The sequence below is a fragment of the Saccopteryx leptura genome, chromosome 5 (genome assembly GCF_036850995.1).
Source record: "Saccopteryx leptura isolate mSacLep1 chromosome 5, mSacLep1_pri_phased_curated, whole genome shotgun sequence".
Lineage (NCBI taxonomy): Eukaryota > Metazoa > Chordata > Mammalia > Chiroptera > Emballonuridae > Saccopteryx > Saccopteryx leptura.
Genome location: NC_089507.1, coordinates 217,261,757 through 217,284,309, shown reverse-complemented (window position 1 = coordinate 217,284,309; position 22,553 = coordinate 217,261,757). Strand labels below are relative to the sequence as shown.

Below are 22,553 nucleotides of genomic sequence, written 5' to 3'. Positions count from 1 at the left end.
CAGAATAAACATTCAGGAGAGCACAGCTACTCACAACGCCCACGTCTGTCCCCTAGCAAGAACCCCAGTAACGTCAGCAGTGTGTAGGGGTTGCATGGAAACACTCGTTCCAAGCTGAAGAGTTGTAATAACTGAACAGAGTCCAGTGAGTGATGTTCTTGATCGCCTCCATTGGAAAACTGGAACAGAAGATGGAGATGTGGGTTTGGGAGGAACATGAATGGTCCTACTGTTTCTGTAGAAACAACAATAAAACCACCATCTGATACAACCTTGCCACCTCATCTCTGCACTGCCCCTGAACAGAGAGCCATCCCCCCACAGAAGGTGGCAAATGGCTGAAGTCCTTGAGTCTTTTCTATGAAGTTATCTTCATGCATCCATCATCCATCATCCATCCAATAAATTTTTTCTCCTGAGAATAATGTTTTCCAGGTTTATTCAGGACATGTAAGGCAGCGATGGCACAGTAGACGGTGCATTCCTCAGAAAGATCACAGTCACTTAAGTGACAGCTCTGAACAGACTAGGATAGAATAGAGTCGTTAAGAGCTCTGGGAAACATTCTCTGGGGATCAAGGATATTTATATCAGACAATGGTGCTAAAGGAGCCTTCCTGGAGTAAAGATATCTGAGCCTACAGCTCAGGGAGGATGAGTCCACTAACCAAAATGGCGGGGTGGGGGAGTGAGAGTCATAGAGGAATTTATTTCTAGGAGAAAATGCGAGATCTAGGAGGGTGGAACTGTCTACTGGAGTAGGGGGAAGGCAGAGATGAGGATGAACGGTGGGCAAGGGCCAGGTCCGGTCACCTTCATGCTCAGACCCTCCTTAGAGCTTCCCTGTCCATCTCAGGAAAGAATTCATGAAGCTCTGTCACGTGGAAGGAGGGGTCAGAGTGAGGAGCTTCCTTATAATTTGGTTGGAAGTTTACTTCCCCACGCCACATTTCAGTTTTCACATCGTGTCCTGTACTGTGTTGTTGTTAAGCCGTCCTGCATTTTCATGCCACCAGCTGACTTGGAGAGTCACAGCATCCATAGTGAGGCGACCGCTTTGCCTTTGTGGTTTTCCTGCTATAAACGTGGGGCTGCCCGCAGGTGCAGGCCAGTAACACGGAGACACATCTAGATGGCGCTCACGGAAGGAGGAGTGTGTACTCTTCAGCTGAAGGGCAGTGAATTTCGCTGGATCATTGGAAGACGAAAACACGACAAAGCGCAGAACAGCCTCACAATCCGCGCGAGACCAGCTGGACTCGGAAACCGGAAATGGCTTCTCCGCATAGAACCCGGGAGAGGACCGGGGAAGACGGGATAAATCTCAGGACATGCTGCCGCAGAGGCTTCTGGGAACCGTAGTCTTTCCAATCGAAACCCTGGGAACAGACTTCTCTGCATCCCAGTTTGACACTCTATCCACTGCGCCACCGCCTGGTCAGGCAGGGAACAGACTTCTTTCCCGAAATATTGTCTGTTTTATACATGGATATTTAAGGAAAAGAGATGGGCAGAGCTGGCCCGTTTATTCAGTTTGTTAGAGCATCCGGGAATGTGCAATAAGATTGCAGGTGTTATCCCCAGTCTGGGTACATGCAAGAATCAACCAATGAATGCATAAATTAGTGGGACAAGAAATCCATGTTTCTCTCTCTTTCCCTCTATGTCTTTCTGCCTTTTCCTCTCTCACTCAAAAATCAATAAATAAAAAAATTGGAAAAACGGGTTGGCTGTCACTACAGTATGTAATGTTCGGGTATATTATACTCGTGTTTAGGTCATTGTGTTGCTGGAGTCGAAGCCTCCGGGGATTCTGGGAATCGTAGTTCCTGCGCAGATCACCCGGGAGGTCACGTGGACCTCTGCAGCTGGTTCCGGTTAGCGCGGTTGTCGGTGTGACTACAGAGCTGGAAGGAGGGATGAGAGCGGCGGTGAGTAGTGTTAGGAGCCGTGGTGGGAGCTGGTGGGTTGGACCCGGGATGAGTGAGGCTGGTGTGCAGTAGATAGAACGGGAAGTGCGGGAGGTTTCATTTTTGCAGCCCAGTCGCGGTCACAGACGGATATTTTTTGGGGGAAATTCGGATGAGACTCAGTTTCATCGGAGTCCCTGAGTAGCGGGGCGCTACCGGAGTCTTTCCATCTCCCGTTGGGGCTGGTGAGCAGGGACTCTCATATCTTGTTTGTTTTTTTTTAAGTTGGGATGATTCTGGGTCATACAATTCACATAAGGAAGTGGCTGCAGACGTGCTTCCCGGAGTTTTACTTGAGTTCTGGGGACACGAGTTCAGCCAGAGCTAAATATACAGGCGTTCCCAGTGGTGTTTGGGGGTGAGAAGCCGACTATATAAGACCCCCTGCTCTTGGCAAGGGGACACTTACTTTGGTCACGTGTGTCAATAGTTGTGGGAACCCCGGTCTGAGTGTGAATATAGAGTTCTGGGTTTTTGGGCTTGTTTTTGTGGGGCTGAGTATGTCCCAAGTCGGTGAGTGAGTGGGGATGCGGTTGGGGTGGGAGCTCTCAGGACCTGCAGTGCCTGATTTGTACAGTAAGGAGTGTGGACACGTCACATTGCTGCTCCACCCGCAGGTGCTGGCTTCGTGGAAACACGGTGGGCTTACACAAGGAGTTCGGAGAAGTGACCTGGGGCAGGAGCAGAAATTGATCTTGTGATAAAATAAGGTCTACCTGGCCGAGTGGTAGAATTTCAGTGCAAACACTGGTCTGACCCCAAGGCCGTGACGTTAGCTGATCCTTCCGCCTTGGAAGAGGAGAACAGGGAAGACGTGCAGACCATGAAGAATCTGACCCTAAATCATGAGGCTAAAGGTGAGAGTTGTTGAGAGTCTAGAGAGGTGAGGAGGAGGAGTAAGGCTCTGGGCTTAGCTGAGAGCACTGTAGTGACCCCAGCTGAGTCAAGGGACTGCTCCCTCTGTCCTGGGCTCCGAGGAGCTGCTCCCCGGGGCATTCTGGGAGGCCTGCACCCTCAGAGCTTTGTTCTTCCCCTAGGTCTGCCTTCCAACTGCACTGACTCGCTCCAAGAGAAGATGGGAAAGCCCAAAACACTGGTGAGTTGGATTTATCTTTTTTGTTGTTTTTCCTGAAATGCTGGTTCATTTTTCAGAGAATAGGCAAACTGGATATTCTCTTTGTTTAGGAAGGGAAAAAGCAAGCAACATTAGACAGTTTATTCCTGTTTCAGACACCATGTTGGTCAGTTTACAATGACATCTGCATTTGTCTGTTTTATTTTCCTTGTTGGAAATTATACCGAAGAGAATAAGAACCCAGGATAGTGTAAATTATAAAGAATATTTTTGAAAAACCTAGATAATTAAGAATTTTAAATGTATTCAATTTCACTTCACATCACACGAAGCTAAAGATAGTGTCTTTTGCAGCGGACATCTTTTTACTTTTTTATTATTGAAGTTCTTGAACAAGTGGAGAAGCAGAGCATAGTGTGGAGAACAGTATTTTAAAAATATGTGAATTTGGACTTGGGAGAGGTTTTGTTCTGGGAGCAGAGCTCTTGGCCTGCGGCTTAGAGCTCGTTGAGGGGTTGTCCACTGCCCTGTGGCCGCCCTCGGCTCCAGGCGCCATGGCTTCCCGCGGGAGGAAGCGAAAGGCCGCGGGAGGAAGCGAAAGGCCGAGTCGGCGGTGGCCATGGCGGCCGAGAAGCAGGAGACGCTGGCTGGCGGCCAGAAGGAAGCGGAGGAGGCCACTGTCCTTATCGAGCATTGCACGAGTTGACGCATGTACGGGCGAGTTGACGCGTGTACTGGCGCAACGCTGTGGCCCTGAGCCAGGCGCTGCGCCTGGAGGCCCCGGAGCTTCCAGTGAAGGTGAATCCTCCTACCAAGCCCCGGAGGGGGAGTTTCGAGGTGATGCTGCTGCGCCCCGACGGCAGCAGTGCGGAGCTCTGGACTGGGATTAAGAAGGGGCCCCCACACAAACTCAAGTTTCCTGAGCCGCAAGAGGTGGTGCAGAAGCTGAAGAAGTACCTTGCCTAGGGCGGTGTGGGCAGAAATTCTCATGCTGAGCCTTCTGTCTCTGTTGATGTTGGAGAATTTATGACGGAACATGGCCGAACTTCAGTCATGTGCCTGAAGCTGATTTCTTCACCTCCAGAAATGATGGTTCAGTTGTGAGGCAACCCTCTAGTAAGGCACTGAAAAGTTCTTGGATTTTGTTTAATAAAAGTTGAAATAAAGAAAAAAAAAATGTGAATTTGAACTCAACTGATATGAACAGTAAGGATCACAAAAAGAGAAATGGTTGTAGATATGACTGAAATATTGACTCTGGTTGAGAGGTCCTGCTGTTGTTTCCCCTAAACTGAGAAGGATGTTCTTAATCACTTGATTGCCTGCCTAGTGAATTATTCTGAATGAGGTGACCTTCTTTTTGTTCCTTGAGGCTGTGCAGGAAGGGCCCTCATTCAATAGCCTCCAGCCAAACTCTTCCCATAAAAACTAGTAGTGTGTCAGATGCACCTGAATATGCTGTTCTTTCTAGAGGACACTTCCTCATAAATGCGCACAGTGGGAGGCCTATTCTGCAGTGCTAGGTGAAGCTTCTGGTCTCCTTATGTGTTCTTCTATGGTTTGGTGATATTTTTACATACTTATAATTCTTTTTTTTGACACAGAGAGAGAGTCTAAAAGAGGGACCCATAGGGGCAGATAGGAAGGGAGAAAGATGAAAAGCATCAGTTCTTCATCGCAGCACCTTAGAGTTCAATCATTGCTTCCTCACTTGTGTTTTTTTGTTTTGTTTTGTTTTGTTTTTAAAGAGAAAGAAAGAGAGTCAGAGAGAGGGATAGACAGGGACAGACAGACAGGAACGGAGAGATGAGAAGCATCAATCATTAGTTTTTCTTTGCGCGTTGCAACACCTTAGTTGTTCATTTTATTGCTTTCTCATATGTGCCTTGACCACGGGCCTTCAGCAGGCCAAGTAACCCCTTGCCTGAGCCAGTGACCTTGGGCACAAGCTGGTGAGCTTTTGCTCAAACCAGATGATCCCGACCTCAAGCTGGCGACCTCAGGGTCTCGAACCTGGGTCTTCCGTATCCCAGTCTGATGCTCTATCCACTGCGCCACTGCCTGGTCAGACCTCACTTGTGTTTTGAGGTGGGAGGTACAGCAGACAGCAGAGTGAGTGACCTTTTGCTCAATCCAGCCACCTGGGCTCAAGCCAGTTACCCCACACTCATGCTGGTGAGCCCACGCTCCTGCTGGATGAGGCTGAGCTCAAGACGGCAACATTTGGGTTTTCGAACCTTGGTCTCTTTGTCCCAGTCTGATGCTCTATCCACTCTGCCCCTACCTGGTCAGGCCAGGTGTATAACTTATTGAGAAAACACTTCTCCAAGGAAATTATAAATGTCCAGGGCACAGGAATGGGTGTATGTGTTGGCTCTGTGCCCCTTAGATTTTAATACAAAGCCATAGTAATGGCCAGAAGAATTTGGTACATAGAACTGTGTACTAGGGAAAGAACTGGACCAGCTTTTTATAGATCCAGACCCTCCAGGGCCATGAGATTTTTCCATCATATTTGGAAAATTGATGGTGACTTGCTGTTCATTAATGAATTGCTTGTTAATAGGTACCGATCACGTTCAAGGACGTGGCCGTGGTCTTCACAGAGGCGGAATGGAGGATGCTGAGCCCTGCGCAGAGGAGCCTGTACAAGGAAGTGATGCTGGAGAACTACAGGAACCTGCTCTCGCTGGGTGAGGCTGTGTTCTGTCCTTCCTTACTGCGGTAGCGGGATGGACCACCTACCGTGGGACAGAAAATGTTCTAGACACTTAGAGCCACACAGAAGTGAAGGAATAGCTACCCCTTCCTATCGGGGCTTACTTTTCTCATTTTATTGAGACAGTTAAGAAACAAGCAGCTTCCCGTGCAGGGATAGGATGGTATGTTAGATGGTGATAAGCACTTCCTAGTAAAAAATAATGATCAAATGAAGCAGGATAAAGAAGAATCGATTGTGACAGGGCGGTGGGCTGAATTTGAAATGTTTTATGAGGTAACATGTGACCAAAGTCATAATGTGGTGACGGAGTTAGACTTTGTGTTTCTAAGGCAAGAACATTTCTAAGGCAAGAGGGAGACTTGGTGCTAAGGCCTTAAGGAAAGGATGTCCCTCCCAGGGGTAAGAAATTATAAGGAGGCCGTGGGAGTGGAAGAGTCGTTTGCATATGGGAGAGTAGTGAGAAATGCCTTCTGCAACTGACAGAGATTTGCCTTTCATACGCTTGTTTTTTCTCTTTTATTTAGAAACCTACATTGGTTCTGTAGTCCTAGGTTGATAAATACTTTCAATAGCACCATAACTCTGAGTCACTTACTGGCCAATTTTTATGCAAAGGCTCAGAGAATTGCTAATTTAGGTGTTTTGTGGGTGATGCGACCGCTAAATGCTTTGAACTCTTTCCCTGTCATGCTGAAGTAGCCAGGACGGTACGTAGATGAATGAATGTGATTGTGTCTCAGGAAGACTTTTTTTGTGGACACCAAAGTTTGATTTACGTATTGTTTTTATGTGTCATGAAGTATTATTTCTTTGTCTTGTTTCCGTCTTGTTAACAACTTAAAAACCATCCTGAGGTTGTCAACTATACAAAGAGAGAGAGGAAGATTAAATAGGTCACAAGTTGTATTCTCTCTATAATTGTTCTAGGTCAGTGCTGTGCTGAACAAATATAAAGTGAGCTGTAGGGATATTTTAAATATTTTAGTAACCACATTTTAAAAATAGTTGACGTAAATGGGTGAAATTAACAATCTTATGTTTTCTAATGTATCAAAATATTATTTCAACACATAATGAAAATATTTAAAAAAGTTTTTTAAATGTTTTTCTTAACTGAATAGCAGAAAGTCAAAGAGAAAGACTCCCGCATGGGTCCCAACTGGGATCCACCTGCAAGGCCTCTGCAGGGAGATGCTCTCCCCGCTGGGGAAACGGCTTTGTTGTTTGGCAACAGATATATATCTGCGCCTGAGGCGAGGCCATGAAGCATCCTCAGCACCTGGAATCCAACCCGGGACACCTACGTGCTAGGCCAGTGCTCTCCACTGAGCCGACAGGCCAGGGCCGGATGTTCATGTCTTGTGTTGCCTCTTGGTCAGCTCTGTCGGTTCTGGAATCCAGGGAAAAGGACCCGCCTCTGTGTGTGGGATTCCTAAAGAGGAAGGAGAAAGACAGCAATCAGGAAACCACAGTGTCTTTTCAAAATGTGTTTCAGTGTGGCACTAAGTTTTCACCAGTGACCGTTAGCTCAGGGAATCCTGTGGACAAGTGTGATGTCAGTGTGATGAGACTGGTCTGGGCACTGGTTACCAGAATCCTGAAACATGGACCGTGTCTTTCTTGTCCATGGCGGAAGTCACAGTACCTAATAGAAAACTTGTAAGTTAGAAATTATTTTTTATAAGTATTTGTTTGCAGATGGACAACCTGCAATTCAGATTGAATTATATACACTGTGTTCAGCCACTGTGTAATGTACCATTTCTTGTGTATGGAAGTCCTCCTGATTAAGTAATTTTTAAAGTTTTCAGTCTTTTTTTTTTAATAAGTAAATTCAGGAAGGAGATTTCCTTGTAGGTCATAGAGACTGTCACCACCAAGTACAACAGAAGTGTAAACAAGGCACCAGTGGGAGTGTCATGGCTTCTCTGACTTACAAGAAAGAAACAGCTGGTGTACTGAAGGGATTTACATGGTAGAATGCATACCTGGAAGGTGCCCAGTCTTAGTGACATGTAGAAGATGTTTCTGGGATGGTCCCCCTGCATTGCCATAGAAAAGGGATTGTATAGAAATGGAACCTAAAATAATAATTGGTGGAAACAAATGACGTGTACATATATTATTAAGGCAGGGTTGGCAGGAGGGCCCTTGTTTTCTCGAGATCAGGAGAGACTGCCCTACAGCCCTGTTTGGAGCTTCTCTTATCGAACTTTCTTTCTCCAGCAGAATCAACACCAGAAACGGACCAGAATTGCTCCCAACTTTTGACCTTCTCCCGGGAGTCACTGCCCAGCCAGCAGGTGCTTCTGATGTGCTCGGACATGTGTGACTTCTATCCAGGGGATTTGGGCCTGTGGCATCAGGAGCAGACGTCTTTTTTTCAGAGTTACCAGAGGGAAAACACAGAAGTTGAAAGCACAGAAGGCGACTTGAGACATTATTTTGTGAGGACCGAGGAGGGGGAAACCTCAGGTGCATTCCATAGTTCACCTAGAGGACCTTCCAGGGAAGGTCGTACGGTGCTAGAAATAGAGCCCAGCTCAACCCAAACGATAAGCCCTGCGGAGACAGACAGGGGGAGGAAGGAATTCGAAACCCTGAGATCCGGATCTGTCATTTGTAGTGAGCTCGAACCGGACTGCAGCTTGGAATCAAATGTTATGACAGACCGGTTGACGCTCTCAGGGGAGAATCACTACGTTTGCAGGCAGTGTGGGCGAAGCTTCAAACTCAAATCTCAGTTCCTCAGACACCCTGGGGTGCACTTATCGACAATGAAGCCTTTCTTTTGTGATGAGTGTCGCCAAAGACTTGGTAATAAATCAGAAGTCACGACACACCAGCGGACTCATTTGGGGGAGAAGCCCTTTGTGTGCCCGGAGTGTGGACGACAATTTGGTTATAATTCACTCCTCAGGAGACACCAGATGACTCATTCAGGGGAGAAGCCCTTTGTGTGCCCAGAGTGTGGACGAGGATTTGGTGACAAGTCAGCCCTCAGGACGCACAAGAGGACTCACTCGGGGGAGAAGCCCTTCATCTGCCCTGAGTGTGGACGTGGATTTGGTGATAAGTCAGCCCTCAAGAGACACCAGAGGACTCACTCAGGGGAGAAGCCATTTGTGTGCCTGGAGTGTGGACGAGGATTTGGTGCAAAGTCAAACCTTAGGGTTCACCAGAGGACTCACTCAGGGGAGAAGCCGTACCTGTGCTGTGAGTGTGGGCAACTCTTTGTCCACAAATCATCCCTCCAGTTTCACCAGAAGAACACACACGGTACATGCAAGCTTTCAGGGAGTGTGGGCGGAGCTTCAGACATAAGTCAGACTGCATTCAGTCACAGTGATCTCACTAGGTAAGGCAGTTCTACCTGTGCCCAGAGTGTGGACAAGGATTTGGTCTTAAGTCACACCTCAGGAGACATCAGAGGATTCATTCAGGGGAGAAGCCTTATGTGTGCAGTGAATGTGAGTGCCACTTTGTCCGGAAGTCAATTCTCCTCTTCCACCAGAGGGAACACTCACAGGACATGCACACTCTCAGGGAGTGTGGCAGAGCTTCAGACATAGGTCAGACCTCATTCGGCCACAGTGATCTTACTTGGAGAAGAAGCTCTTCCTGTGTCCAGAGTGTGGACGAGGATTTGCATATAAATCACACCTCAGGAGACACCAGCAGACTCACTCTTGGGAGAAGCCCTTCCTGTGTCCAGAGTATGGATGAAGATTTAGTTTGAAGTCCTACTTCAGGAAGGACTGTGTGCTCACTCAGAATGGAAGCCCTGCTTAGACCCCGAGGGTGAACATGCTTATGCCCCGAGTGTGGATGGACTTGGTTTTAAGGGAAATGTCATGAGACACCGGAAGACTAACTCGGAGGAGAAGTCTGACGTGTAGTGAGTGTGGCCGAGGCTACAGCCGGAAGTCCTCTCTCTGGACTCACCAGAGGAAACACTCAGGGGAGAAGCATGTTTGCAGGGAATGTGGACAGAGCTTCAGACATAGTTCAGATCTCATTTGACTCAATTGGACTCATTTGGGGGAGAAGCTGTGCATTTGCCCAGAGTGTGGACAAAGAGTTGGTGATAAGTCATCCCTGAGGAAACACCAGAAAACATACTTAGAGGAAAATCCTTACATGTGCGGTTTCTGTGGATGAGGCTGTAGCTGGAAAGCACAAGTTCTTAATCAGCAGAGGACACATCAGGACAAGTGTGATATTTTCATGGAGTGTGGGGGAAGCTTTAGCTACAAGTCTGATGTCATCAGAATCCTCAGGACACATGGAGGGGGGAAGCCTTGTGTATACAGGGATCACAGTCAGGACTTAGCAATCAGTGAGACTTCATCTTACACCAGAGAGACACCCAACCATCCCTCTGTTTGTGTGTAAAGTAAGTGAACCTGCAGAGTGGTGTCACCTGTCATTAGGCACCAAGGACACATTCACCAGAGGAGTCGCATGCATCCAGCATGTAGGTACGTCTAGCCATACGTCAGTCCCCATTGCACAAGAAGGGTGCACTTAAATAGGAAGCGTGTGTGCCTGAGTGAGGTGTGAGCAATAAGTCAACAGTGACCGAACAGCCAGTGGCCAACAGGCTGGCCCTTGAGGGCATACTCAGGGAGGGGCCATGTGTTTTCAGGGATTGTAGACAAAGCTCTTGTCATGAGCCCTTGCTCTCATCCCATGGTGACATCCTTCACTGGGGATGCTGAAGAACTCTGCCCAGAAACTCATACCAGGACTGACACCCCTGCAGCTGCTGATATGTACTGTTAATGGCCGCAGTGATGAATTCTTCTCTAGGACCTGCTCTCAGCAACAGGGATCTGCCCCTTCACAAACAGTGGCTCCTTGCCAATTACTGATTGAGATGGGGTGACGGAATCTCACCCTTGACTCTGTTAGGATCAGAGGGTTATCCTAGAATTACAAGGGCGCATCAGAGCATGCTTGTGAACATATGGCAGGTCAGCTTCTTCCTCGGCCCGTTTCAGCCCTCATTCACCAATACCATTCAATTCTCCACCCATTGTCTCTCCAGGGACTCCACTCTCAGACTCCTTAAGTGTATGAGTAGTACAGTGGTACCTTGAGATACGAATTTAATTTGTTCTGTAACCGAGCTTGAAAGTCAGTCAACTTGTATATCAAACTGCCAATACTGGACCCATGCGCCAATGTGCCAGCTAGCGTCAGCTTCCCAAAGCATGACTCGTATCTCGGAATTTCACTTGGATCTCAGATAAAAATATGGACTGAGTTGCAGCTTCTATCTTAAGAAAAATTCATATGTTGGTCTGTTCGTATCTCAAGGTACCACTGTACAGACATGGCTGTTGCCATAAACCACCCCTCACAAATGCCAGCATATACATTCTATGTGTTTGGGATTAATGGGGATAGAGGAGGGAAAAGTTCACCTCAGGATACATCATGGAACAGCTACATTATAGGCAATAAGCCATCTAACTAAACCCTGTATGACTTGATTGCAGAACTTTAACTTCCCTGAGTGAATGTCTTTTGGATGCAATACCAAGACATTGTGAGTGAGTGATATTTGTGCAGACACAGAGAAATACTCCTGGCCTGACCTGTGGGGGCGCAATGGATAAAGCGTTGACCTGGAACGCTGAGCTCACCAGTCAAAACCCTGGGCTTGCCTGGTCAAGGCACATATGGGAGTTGATGCTTCTTGCTCCTCCTCCTTTCTCTTTCACTCTCACTCTCTCTCTAAAATGAATAAATAAATAAAAATTAAAAAAAAAAAAAAAAAGAAATGCTCCTGAAGGGCTTTAGAAAAGTAGCCTAGAGGTTCTAGAGTTCCCTTCCTTCGTGCTTGTTAATTCTATTCCGGTCAGCTCTTGCATGAGCTCAGTCTGTGCCCCTTAGTCACACATGCATCTGGAAAAGAGTTCACATTCACAGCCCAGGTTTCCTGCAAGAATCCAACCCCTAAGAAAGAAATATGTCCCAAATATAGTACATTTGTTGGGGAATCTGAGACTTTGCATGGAGAGGATGATCGAGGTTCCAAAGGGGAGGAACATCCCAGGTCACCAAGGCCTGGATAGGAGCTGCGGCCTTAAGGAAGGTAGTGCAGAAGGATTATGTCTTAAGTCACACCTCAGGAGACACCAGTGGACTCCCTTGACAAAGAAGCCCTACTGTACCCAGACTGTGGACGAGAATTTGGTGATATATCTGTCCTCAGAATTCACCAGAGGACTCACTTGACGAAGAATCCTTACATGTGTGATGAGTGTGGATGCAGCTTTAGCCAGAAAGCACCACTCTTTAATCAGCAGAGGACACATCAAAGAACAAGCATGATATTTGCAAGGAATGTGGGTGAAGCTTTAGCTGCAAGTCAGATCTCATCAGACACCTGAGGACAGGCGGAGGGGGGAAGCCTTGTGTATGCAGGGATGATGGTCAAGACTTCAGCAATCAAACAAACAACAACAAAAAAACCTGTTAATTCTTCCAATCCATGAACATGGAATATTTTGGCCTTACCTGTGGTGGCGCAGTGGATAAAGCGTCGACCTGGAAATGCTGAGGTCGCCAGTTCGAAACCCTGGGCTTGCCTGGTCAAGGCACATATGGGAGTTGATGCTTCCAGCTCCTCCCCCCTGTCTCTCTCTCTCCCTCTCTCTCCTTTCTAAAATGAGTTAAAAAAAAAAAAAAAAAAGACTTCAGCAATCAGTGAGACCTCATGTTACACCAGAGAGGCACCAGACTGTCCGTGTGTATGATTGTGCAGTATTGAACCTGCAGAGATGTGTCGCCTGTCATCATGCACCAAGAACACATTCCCTAGAGGAGTCACATTCATGCAGCATGTGGGTAACTCTAGCCGTAAATCAGCCCCCATTACACCAGGAAAATGTCCTTAGTGAGGAAGCATTTCTGTAGGGAATTTGATTGAGGTGTTAGCAATAAGTCAACATTGAACACCAGTGGCCAACAGGCAGACCCATGATGGCATACTCAGAGAGGGACTGTGTTTGCACAGGGATTGTGGAGAAGGTTCATGAAGGCTTGTTTTCATGCAATCGGGTGACCCACACCCCTGCAGCTGGTGATAACTGCTGCTGATGGACATAGTGGTGAATTCTTCTCTAGGACCTGCTCTCAGCCACAGGGTACAGGCCCTTTAATTAGGGTGGCTCCTGGCCAATGACTGATTGAGAAGCGGAGACAAAGCCTCACCCCCTGACTCTGCTGGGTTTAAAGGGTCATTCTGGACCTGGAGATGCCCATGAGTTCTCAGTTGTGAATACACTGCAGGTCAGCTTCTTCCTCTGCCCAGTCCAGCCCTCATTCACCAATAAACCACTCAATTCTCCATATATTGTCTCTCCAGGGATTCCACTCTTAATACTGTAAAAACAAGGAGTGCAGACATGGTTGTGACCATGAAGAGCATCAAATAAATCTTAGCTTGTGTGGGGAGAATGGGCAGGGACTTGGGAAATACTCACCACTGGATACATCATAGAACTGCTACATTAAGAAAAACTTTATGAGGTTATGCCTGACCAGGCAGTGGCACAGTGGATAGAGCGTCGGACTGGGATGCGGAAGGACCCAGGTTCGAGACCCCGAGGTTGCCAGCTTGAGCGTGGACTCATCTGGTTTGAGCAAAAACTCACCAGCTTGGACCCAAGGTCGCTGGCTCCAGCAAGGAGTTACTTGGTCTGCTGAAGGCCCACGGTCAAGGCACATATGAGAAAACAATCAATGAACAACTAAGGTGTTGCAACGCGCAACAAAAAACTGATGATTGATGCTTCTCATCTCTCTTCATTCCTGTCTGTCTGTCCCTGTCTATCCCTCTCTCTGACTCTTTAAAAAACAAACAAACAAACAAACAAAAAACTTTACGAGGACAGAAAGGGCCTCTGTGTGACACTTTAGCAATTAGTTATACTTCACTGTGCAACAAAGGACACTGAGAAAGAAGACCTAGCTGGGGAGGGTTTTTGGGTGGAGATTTATCTTGTTTCCATCCTCATAAGACCAAGAGGTTGTTTCTGCCCCCAGCATCCACTGCCTCAGTCACCTTTGAGGTGGTTTCAGAAGTCTTGACTCCTCTTCTATCTGTATGAGAGTGAGGATGGCACTAGCAACTAAATAGACATGATTTTATTTTTTAAATTACTTGGAATGAAGAAGTAAAGGTTTTATGTAAGTAACCTAAAAAGGACCACTCTTTATATTTTAATACACAATTCTTCCCTGTGTTCTCTTGTCTTTCTGTTACAGTAAACTCTTTCATAAATAAGCTCATTCTGTGTACCTTAGTCTCTCATGCTTCTGGAAAGGAATTCACTTTCACAGACCAGGTTTCCTGCCTGAATCCAACCCTTGTGAAAATATAATCTCAAAAAAACCTAGTATTTGTGTGTGTGTGTGTAATCTGAGCCTTTCTGTGGAGACGATGATCAAGGTTCCAGAGGAGTAGAACTCCCTAGGTCACCAAGTCCTGGATTGTTGCTTCTCCCAAATGGTTACTCCCATTGGCTGCTGTGCAGGCTCAGTCCCCTGAGTTTTTTCCTCCTAATCTACTCAGGTGTCTGCTGAATACCTCTCATCCCCATCAAGACATCACTGTTCCTTAACAGTCTGTTCAAGTCTTGAATTTTCATGGAGGCTTCATAGGCATACTCCCTTCAGGGTGTTGTATTCTAAATGCAGGTCCTTTAGCTGTGACCTGTCCTACAGCCATGAATCATTCATTTGGCCCTGTTAGGTACATATAGGTTTAAAGACTCATAAGTACGCCTGACTAGGTGGTGGCGCCGTGGATAGAGCATTGGAATGGGATGCCAAGGACCCAGGTTCAAGACCCCGAGGTCACCTGCTTGAGTGCGGGCTCATCTGGTTTGAACAAAAGCTCACCAGCTTGGACCCAAGGTCGCTGGCTCGAGCAAGGGGTTACTCGGTCTGCTGAAGGCCTGTGGTCAAGGCACATATGAGAAAGCAATCAATGCACAACTAAGGTGTTGCAATGTGCAATGAAAAACTAATGATTGATGCTTCTCATCTCTCCATTCCTGTCTGTCTGTCCCTGTCTATCCCTCTCTGTCTCTAAAAAAAAAAAAAAAAAAAAAAAAGAAAGACATAAATACATCTCTAATGCTGTGTCCCCTCATTTTTCCAATTCAAGGGTGCTGCTTATATACATTGTCTTACTATTTGTTCAGGACAGCTTATTTTTACACCAGGTGCTGTTTTTTAGCCCAAAACCTGGTACTTTGGCCACACCATTTCCTACTCTCCCTCTCAGCCCACATGGTCCAATTTGACAGCTCAACATATGAAAAAGCAATTAATGAGAGACTGAGGTGTGGAATGAAGAATTGATGCTTCTTTCTCCATTCCTATCTCTCTGACTCTCGGTCACTGTCACACACAAAAGTTGTTTTTTGAGAATATAATAAAAACTTAATTCTCTTTACAGAGAAATGCACAGAAGCATATACACAAAAGGTCCTGCATTCCACTTTTACAAATACCTTTTCATGATTTCTAAAGGGAGAACCTTAGGCTTTAATTGAATTCTGCAGGTAAACTGGGAATCAATTCAGGTGATACTAGATTGACGAACAAAGCAGAGGTTTAGGTTGAGCCCAGGAAACATAGTTGAGTGTAAAAGTGAATTTTTTTCTGATAAATACTGGCTTGAGATTTTGGTGGCTTCAACATTGAAACACCCAGAAAGGGATAACAGGAAGAGAGTGCAGAATAAACATTTCAGGAGAGCACAGCTACTTAGAATGCCCATGGCTGTCTTCCCACAAGACTCCTGGACTTGTCAGCAGGTGCAGAGGTGGCCAGGAGATACTCTGATTAAACCCGAAGAGTTGTAGTAAGTCCAGTGAGTGCTGTTCTTGATTGTCTCTTCACTGGAAAGATGGAACAGAGGTTGGAGATGTGGGGTTGGGAGGAAGAGGGTGGGTCCAAGTGTTTCTATAGGAACAACAAAGGCACTATTCGCTACAACCTTGCCACCTCATCGCTGCCCTGGTCCTGAACAGTTTGCCACCCTCCTACAGAAGGTGGCAAATGGCTGAAGCGCTTGAGTCTTTTCCCTGAAGTTATCTTCCAGCCATCCATCATCCATTTGTCCATCCATCATCCAACTGTCCATCCATTGAATCATTAATTCTTCTGAGAATAATATTTTCAGCATCTGTTCCAGACATATAAGGCGGCAGTGCCACAGTAGATGGTGCATTCCTCAGAAAAGCCAGTCTCCTAAGTGACAGCTATGAACAAACCAGGACAGAATAGATTAATAAATGTTTTGTGAATTTTTCTCTGGGAATCAAAGAAATACCTATCACACAAAGGAACCAGAAGAGATTTCCTGGAAGCAAAGAAATCTGAGCCTACAGCTCAAGGAGGTTTAGTTCACTAACCAAACATGGGAAAAATGCTGGAGAGAGAGGGAGGGAGGAGTTTACTTCGAGGAGGAAATGCCAGGTCTAGGAGGGTGAACTGTCCACTGGTGTAGGAGGGAAGCCAGAGATGAGGATGGAGCTGTGGGCAAGGGCCAGGTCTAGTCACCTCCGTGCTTAAGACCCTCCTGAGAGCTTCCCTGTCCATCTCAGGAAACACTTCATGCAGCTTTATCACGTGGAAAAAGGAGTAGGAGAGAGGAGCTCCTTATCATTTGGGGGAACCTGGCTTTCACATGTTCCATTTCAGTTTTCACATTGTGTCCTGTACTCTGTTGTTAGGCTGTCCTGCATTTCTCTGCCATCAGCTGACTTGGAGAGAGGAAATCAATTGTACAGCATCCACAGAGGGGTGACCGCTTTGCCATTTGTGGTTGTCCGGCTAGTAACGTGGTGCTGCCCACAGGGGTGGGCCCTTAGCACGGAGCCACAGTTAGTAGAGGCGCACGGAAGGAGGCGTGTCCTGCTTAAACTCAGTGAATTTCGCTGCGCCATGAGAAGGTAAAAACATGCCAAAGCGCAGAACAGCCCCGCAGCCTGCGCAGAAGAGGTACTGCACCTTCTAACCGGAAATGCCTTCTCCGCATAGAACCCGGGAGAGGACTGGCATGCAGGAAAAACCTCAGGAGACGCTGCGCAGAGGCTGTCGGGAACTGTAGTGTTTCCTACGTTTGGTACCCGGCGAAGTTAATTCAGTCCGGAATCATTATCTGTTTTATACGTGGGTATCTTTTATTTTATTTATTTTTTATTCATTTTAGAGAGGAGAGGAAGAGACAGAGAGAGAGAGAGAGAGGAGAGAGAAGTGGGGGAGGAGCAGGAAGCATCAACTCCCATATGTTCCTTGACCAGGCAAGCCCAGGGTTTCGAACCGGCGACCTCAGCATTTCCAGGTCGACGCTTTTATCCACTGTGCCACCACAGGTCAGGCTATACGTGGGTATCTTAAGAAAAGAGATGGGTAGAGCTGGCCGGTTTTTTCAGGTATTGAAGCATCGTGGGATATGACAAGATTGCAGTTTTAATCCCAGTCAGGATTCATACAAGAATCAACCAATGAATGCGTAAATAATTGGGACAAATCCATCTTTCTTTCTCTCACTCCTCTTTTTCTGCCTTCCACTCTTTCTCTCTAAAGTCAATCAATAAGAAATTGGATAAATGGGTCGGCTGTCACTACAGAATATAACGTTAAGGTATATTAAACTCGTGTTGCGGCCAATGGGAGGCAAATTTCCTATGGATTCTGGGAATCGTAGTTCTTACTCAGATGAGCCGGGAGTTTACGTTGACCTCCGCTGCTTGTTTCCCTGAGCGCGGGGTGCCCGGGTGACTACCAATCTGGAAGGAGGTACGAGAGAGACCGTGTGTAGGGTTAGGAGCCGGGATGAGTGTGCAGTAGCTGGAACGGGAAGTGCGGGAAGTCATTTTTGGAGCCGGGACGCGGCCCCAGCCGTGTATTTAGGGACGGGGAAGTGGGGTGAGACACAGCTTCCTTGGAGTTGCGGGGTGCACCCGGGTCCTTCCTTCTCCCGCTGAAGCAGACAAACAAGAACTCTCATGTCACTTTTTTGGGAGAAGTTGGGATGATTCTGAACTGTGGAATTTACATAGAAAGATGACTGCAGACGTGCTTCCCCGAGGTTTATTTGGGCTCTGGGTACACATGTTCAGCCAGAGCTAAATAGACAAGAATTCCCTGTGGTGGGTGGGGGTGCAGAGGCGACAATATAGCCACCCTGGTTTTGGCAAGGGGACACCTACTTGGGTCAAGCGTGTGTGACTGGGTGTGGGAACCCCGCACTAATGTGAATATAGAGGTCTGGGTTTTTTGGGCTTGTTTTTGTGGGGCTGACTCTGTCCCAAGTCGGTGAGTGAGTGGGGATGCGGTTGGGGTGGGAGCTCTCAGGACCTGCAGTGCCTGATTTGTACAGTAAGGAGTGTGGAAACGTCACATTGCTGCTCCACCCGCAGGTGCTGCTTCGTGGAAACACGGTGGGCTTTCACAAGGACGGTTCGGAGAAATGACCTGGGGCAGGAGCAGAAATCGGTCTTGAGATGAAATAACGTTTTACCTGGCCAGGTGGTAGAATTTCAGGACAAACAGTGGTCTGACTCCGGGGCCATGAGGTTACCTGATCCTTCAGCCTTGGGAGAGCAGGACCGGGAGGAGAACAGGGAAGACATGGAGACCATGAAGAATCTGACTCTAAATCATGAGGCTAAAGGTGAGAGTCGTTGAGAGTCTGGAGAGGTGAGGAGGAGGAGTAAGGCTCCAGGCTTAGCTGAGAGCACTGCAGTGACCCCAGCTGAGTAAAGGGACTGCTCCCTCTGTCCTGGGCTCCGAGGAGCTGCTCCCCGGGGCATTCTGGGAGGCCTGCACCCTCAGCTTTGTTTCTTCCCCTAGGTCTGCCTTCCAACTGCACTGACTCGCTCCAAGAAAAGGAGGGAAAGCCCAAAACACTGGTGAGTCAGGGTGTTGTTGTGAGTCGGGGGCGCAGAGAGAGAGATCAGCAGACGAAATCAGGACTTCAGCAATCAGTGAGACCTCATCTTACACCAGAGACACCACACCGTGTGTGTGTGTGTGTGTGTGTGTGTAGTAGTGACTAGCAGAGATGTGTTGCCTGTCATCAGGCACCGAGGACACATTCACCAGAGGAGTCACATGCATGCAGCATACAGGTAGCTCTATCCATATATCAGCCCCCATTGCACAAGGAGGATGCACTTAGGCAGGAAGCCTGTGTGCAGGGAACTTGATTGAGGCGTCACAAATAAGTCAGCATTGACAGAACAGCCAGTGTCCAACAGGCAGGCCCATGACGGCATCAGGGAGGGGCCGTGTGTCTGCAGGGGGTGTGGACAGGGATCCTGTGGTCATGTGTCCTTGTTCTCATGCCGTGGGGAGATCCTTCACTGGGGATGTTTTGGATTTCTACCCAGATCACCCTTATCAGGACCCACACCCCTGTAGCTGCTGATAACTACTATTGATGGCCATGGTGATGAATTCTTCTCTAGGACCTGCTCTGAGCCACATAGAACGGCCTCCTCACACAGGGTGTCCTGGCTCATGACTGATTTAGACGGAGAGGCAAAACCTCACCCCTTGACTCTGTTGGGTTCAGAGGTCATCCTGGATCCGGAGATGCCCGTGAGGTGTCAGTTGTGAACACATTGCAGGTCAGCTTCTTCCTCTGCCCATTCCAGCCCTCATTCACCAATAAACCACTCAATTCTCCACCCATTGTCTCTCCAGGGACTCCACTGTGAGACACATTAAGTGTATAAGGAGTATAGACATGACTGGCCATGAAGCACCCTCAACACAGTGCAGCATATACATTCTCTGGGTTTGGGCAGAATGGGCAGTGATTGGGAAAAGCTCAGCTCAGGATACATCGTAGAACAGCTACATTAGGAGAAGCTTTACAAGGACAGGGGAATACTCTGTGACACTTCAGCAATCAGCTATGCTTCAGTGTGCACCGGGGGACACTCCGAGAGAAGACCCATCTCAGCAGGGCTTGTGGGTGGAGATTTACCCTGTTGTTCATCCTCAAAAGACCCAGACAGTGTGTTTGCCCCCACCGTCCACTACCTCAGTCACCTGGATGGGGTTTGCTACGTCTTGACTCCTCCCCCATCCTCTGAGAGTGAGGATGGCATTCACAACTAAATTGATATGTTTTTATTTCATGTTCCCACTTTTTGTAATTACAGGAATAAAGAAGTACAAGGTTCTATGTAAGTAACCTAAAAATGACCATGTGTTTTATTTTCATACACAATTCTTCCCAGTGTGTTTTTGTCCTTTTCCAGTAAACTCTTTCATAAATGAGCTCAGTCTGTGGCCCTTAGTCACACATGCATCTGGAAAAGAGTTCACATTCACAGCCCAGGTTTCCTGCATGAATCCAACCCTTGAGAAAAAAGTATGTTCCAAATATACTGCATTTGTTGGGGAATCTGAGACTTTGCAAGGAGAGGCTGATCGAGGTTCCAGAGGGGAGGAACTCAGAGGGGAGGAACTTCCCGGTACCAAGGCCTGGATTGCTGCTGCTGAATGATGACTCCCATTGGCTGCTGTGCAGGCTCCGTCCCCTGGGTTTTCTTCTTCCTAATCTCTACTCAGATCCCTGCTGAGTACCTCTCTTCCCCATGAAGGTGTCAGTGTTCCTTAAAGGACTGTTTAAGTCCTGCTTTTTCACGGTCCCTTTATTGTTACACTCTCTTTAGACTTCTGTATTCGAAGTGCAGGTCCTTTAGGTAAGACCTCTCCTCCCATCATGAATCATTGCTTTGGGCCTCTTAGCTACTCATGGGTGTAAAGACCCATAAATGCAGGTGCAATGCCAAGTCACCTCACTTCTCCAATCCAAGGGTCCTGCGTTGACACATCATCCTACTATATTGTCCAAGATGGCTTCGTCAGACCCCAGCTGTTGTTTTTAGTCCAAAGCCCTGGCATTTTGTTCACACCCTTTCCTACTTCTCCTTCTTCTGAGCCCAAATAGCCCAATTGGCAGTTCCACACATGAGAAAGCAATCAATGAATAACTGATGTGTGAGAGTGAAGAATTGATGCTTCTCATCTCTCCCTTCCTGTCCATCTCTATCTGTTCCTCATTCTGTCTCTCACAATAATAAACATTTTTTGAGACTCTCATAAAATTTTATCTTTGTCTTTACAGAAAAAATTACAGAACCTTATACACACAAAGTCCTGTATTCAACTTTCAGGAGTATTGATATATTAATGATTTCCAGGAGGAGAACCTTAGTTAGGATCTCACTGAAATCTACAGGTAAATTGGAAATAAATTCAAGTGATAGTGGATTGATGAGCGAAGCAGAGAGAGGTGTAGGTGGATCCAGCAATCATGGGTGAGTGTAAAGGTGGAACATTCTCAAGAAATACTAGCTGGACATATTAGTGGCTTCAACATGGAAACACCCAGAAAGGAGTAACAGGAAGGGAGCACGGGAATAAACATTCAGGAGAGCCTGAACAGTGGTGGCGCAGTGGATCAAGTGTCCACCTGGAATGATGATGTCGCTGGCTCAAAACCCTGGACTTGTCTGGTCAAGGCACATATGGGAGTTGATGCTTCCTGCTCCTCCCCACTTCTCTCTCACTCTCTCTCTCTCTCTGTCTCTCTAAAATGAATGAATGAATAAATAAAAATAATTAAAAGGCCTGACCAGGCAGTGGCGCAGTGGATAGAGCATTGGACTGGGATGCAGAAGGACCCAGGTTCGAGACTGCAAGGTTGCTGGCTTGAGCGCGGGCTCATCTGGTTTGAGCAAAAGCTCACCAGCTTGGACCCAAGGTCACTGGATTGAGCAAGGGGTTACTCAATCTGCTGTAGCCGCATGGTCAAGGCACATATGAGAAAACAATCAATGAACACCTAAGGTGTCGCAATGCACAATGGAAAACTAATGATTGATGCTTCTCATCTCTTCGTTCCTGTCTGTCCCTGTCTATCCCTCTCTCTGACTCTCTCTCTGTCTCTGTAAAAAAATTTTAAAAAAGATTAAAAAAATACTTTATAATTAAAAGAACAAATCCTGCCTGAAAAAAATTTCATTTAAAATAAAACCATTCAGGAGAGCACAGCTACTGGCAACACCCACGGCTCTCTCCCAACAAGAACCTCAGGTACCTGAGCAGGGTGCTGGGGTTGCCGGGAGAAACTGTCGTTTTAGCTCGAAGAGTTGTAATAATTGAAGAGTCCAGCGATTGATGTTCTAGATTGCCTTTACTGGAAAGCTGGAACAGAAGATGGAGTTGTGGGGTTGGGAGGAACAGGGATGGTCTGAATGTTTTTGTAGGAACAACAATTAAAGCCACCATCTGATACAACCTTGCCACCTCATCTCTGCCCTGCCCCAGAACAGAGAGCCATCCCCCCACAGAAGGTGGCAATTGGCTGAAGTCCTTGAGTCTTTTGCATGAAGTTATCTTCCATGCATCCACCATCCATTATCCATCCATGCAATCATTAATTCCTCTGAGAATAATATTTTTTTTTCAAGGTTTATTCCAGACATATAAGGCAGCAGTGACACAGTACATGGTGCATTCCTCAGAAAGATCACAGTCTCATAACTGACAGCTCTGAACAGCCTAGGACAGAATAGAATGGTAAGAGCTCTGGGAAATGTTCTCTGGGGATCAAAGATACTCATATCAGACAACTGGCCCAGAGGAGACTTCCTGGAGGCAAAGAAATCTGAGCCTACACCTCAGGGAGGCTGAGTCCACTAAGTAAACATGGGGAGAAGGCTGGAGAGAGGCA

General features: G+C 47.1%; 1 protein-coding gene and 1 pseudogene across 1 annotated transcript in view; both read left to right on the top strand.

Moving 5' to 3' along the window:
• Nucleotides 1-1,844: 1,844 nt before the first annotated feature.
• LOC136405148 (zinc finger protein 343-like) overlaps nucleotides 1,845-22,553 on the top strand; it is a 140,919-nt gene continuing 120,210 nt past the window's right edge. Inside the window, exons 1-4 of the mRNA XM_066384218.1 lie at nucleotides 1,845-1,931; nucleotides 2,588-2,694; nucleotides 18,329-18,473; nucleotides 18,653-18,711. Coding sequence (XP_066240315.1) covers nucleotides 18,371-18,473; nucleotides 18,653-18,711 — 162 coding nt within the window. The 5' untranslated portion in view covers nucleotides 1,845-1,931; nucleotides 2,588-2,694; nucleotides 18,329-18,370. The remainder of the gene's footprint in view (nucleotides 1,932-2,587; nucleotides 2,695-18,328; nucleotides 18,474-18,652; nucleotides 18,712-22,553) is intronic.
• LOC136405704 (selenoprotein H pseudogene) lies at nucleotides 3,104-4,222 on the top strand (annotated as a pseudogene).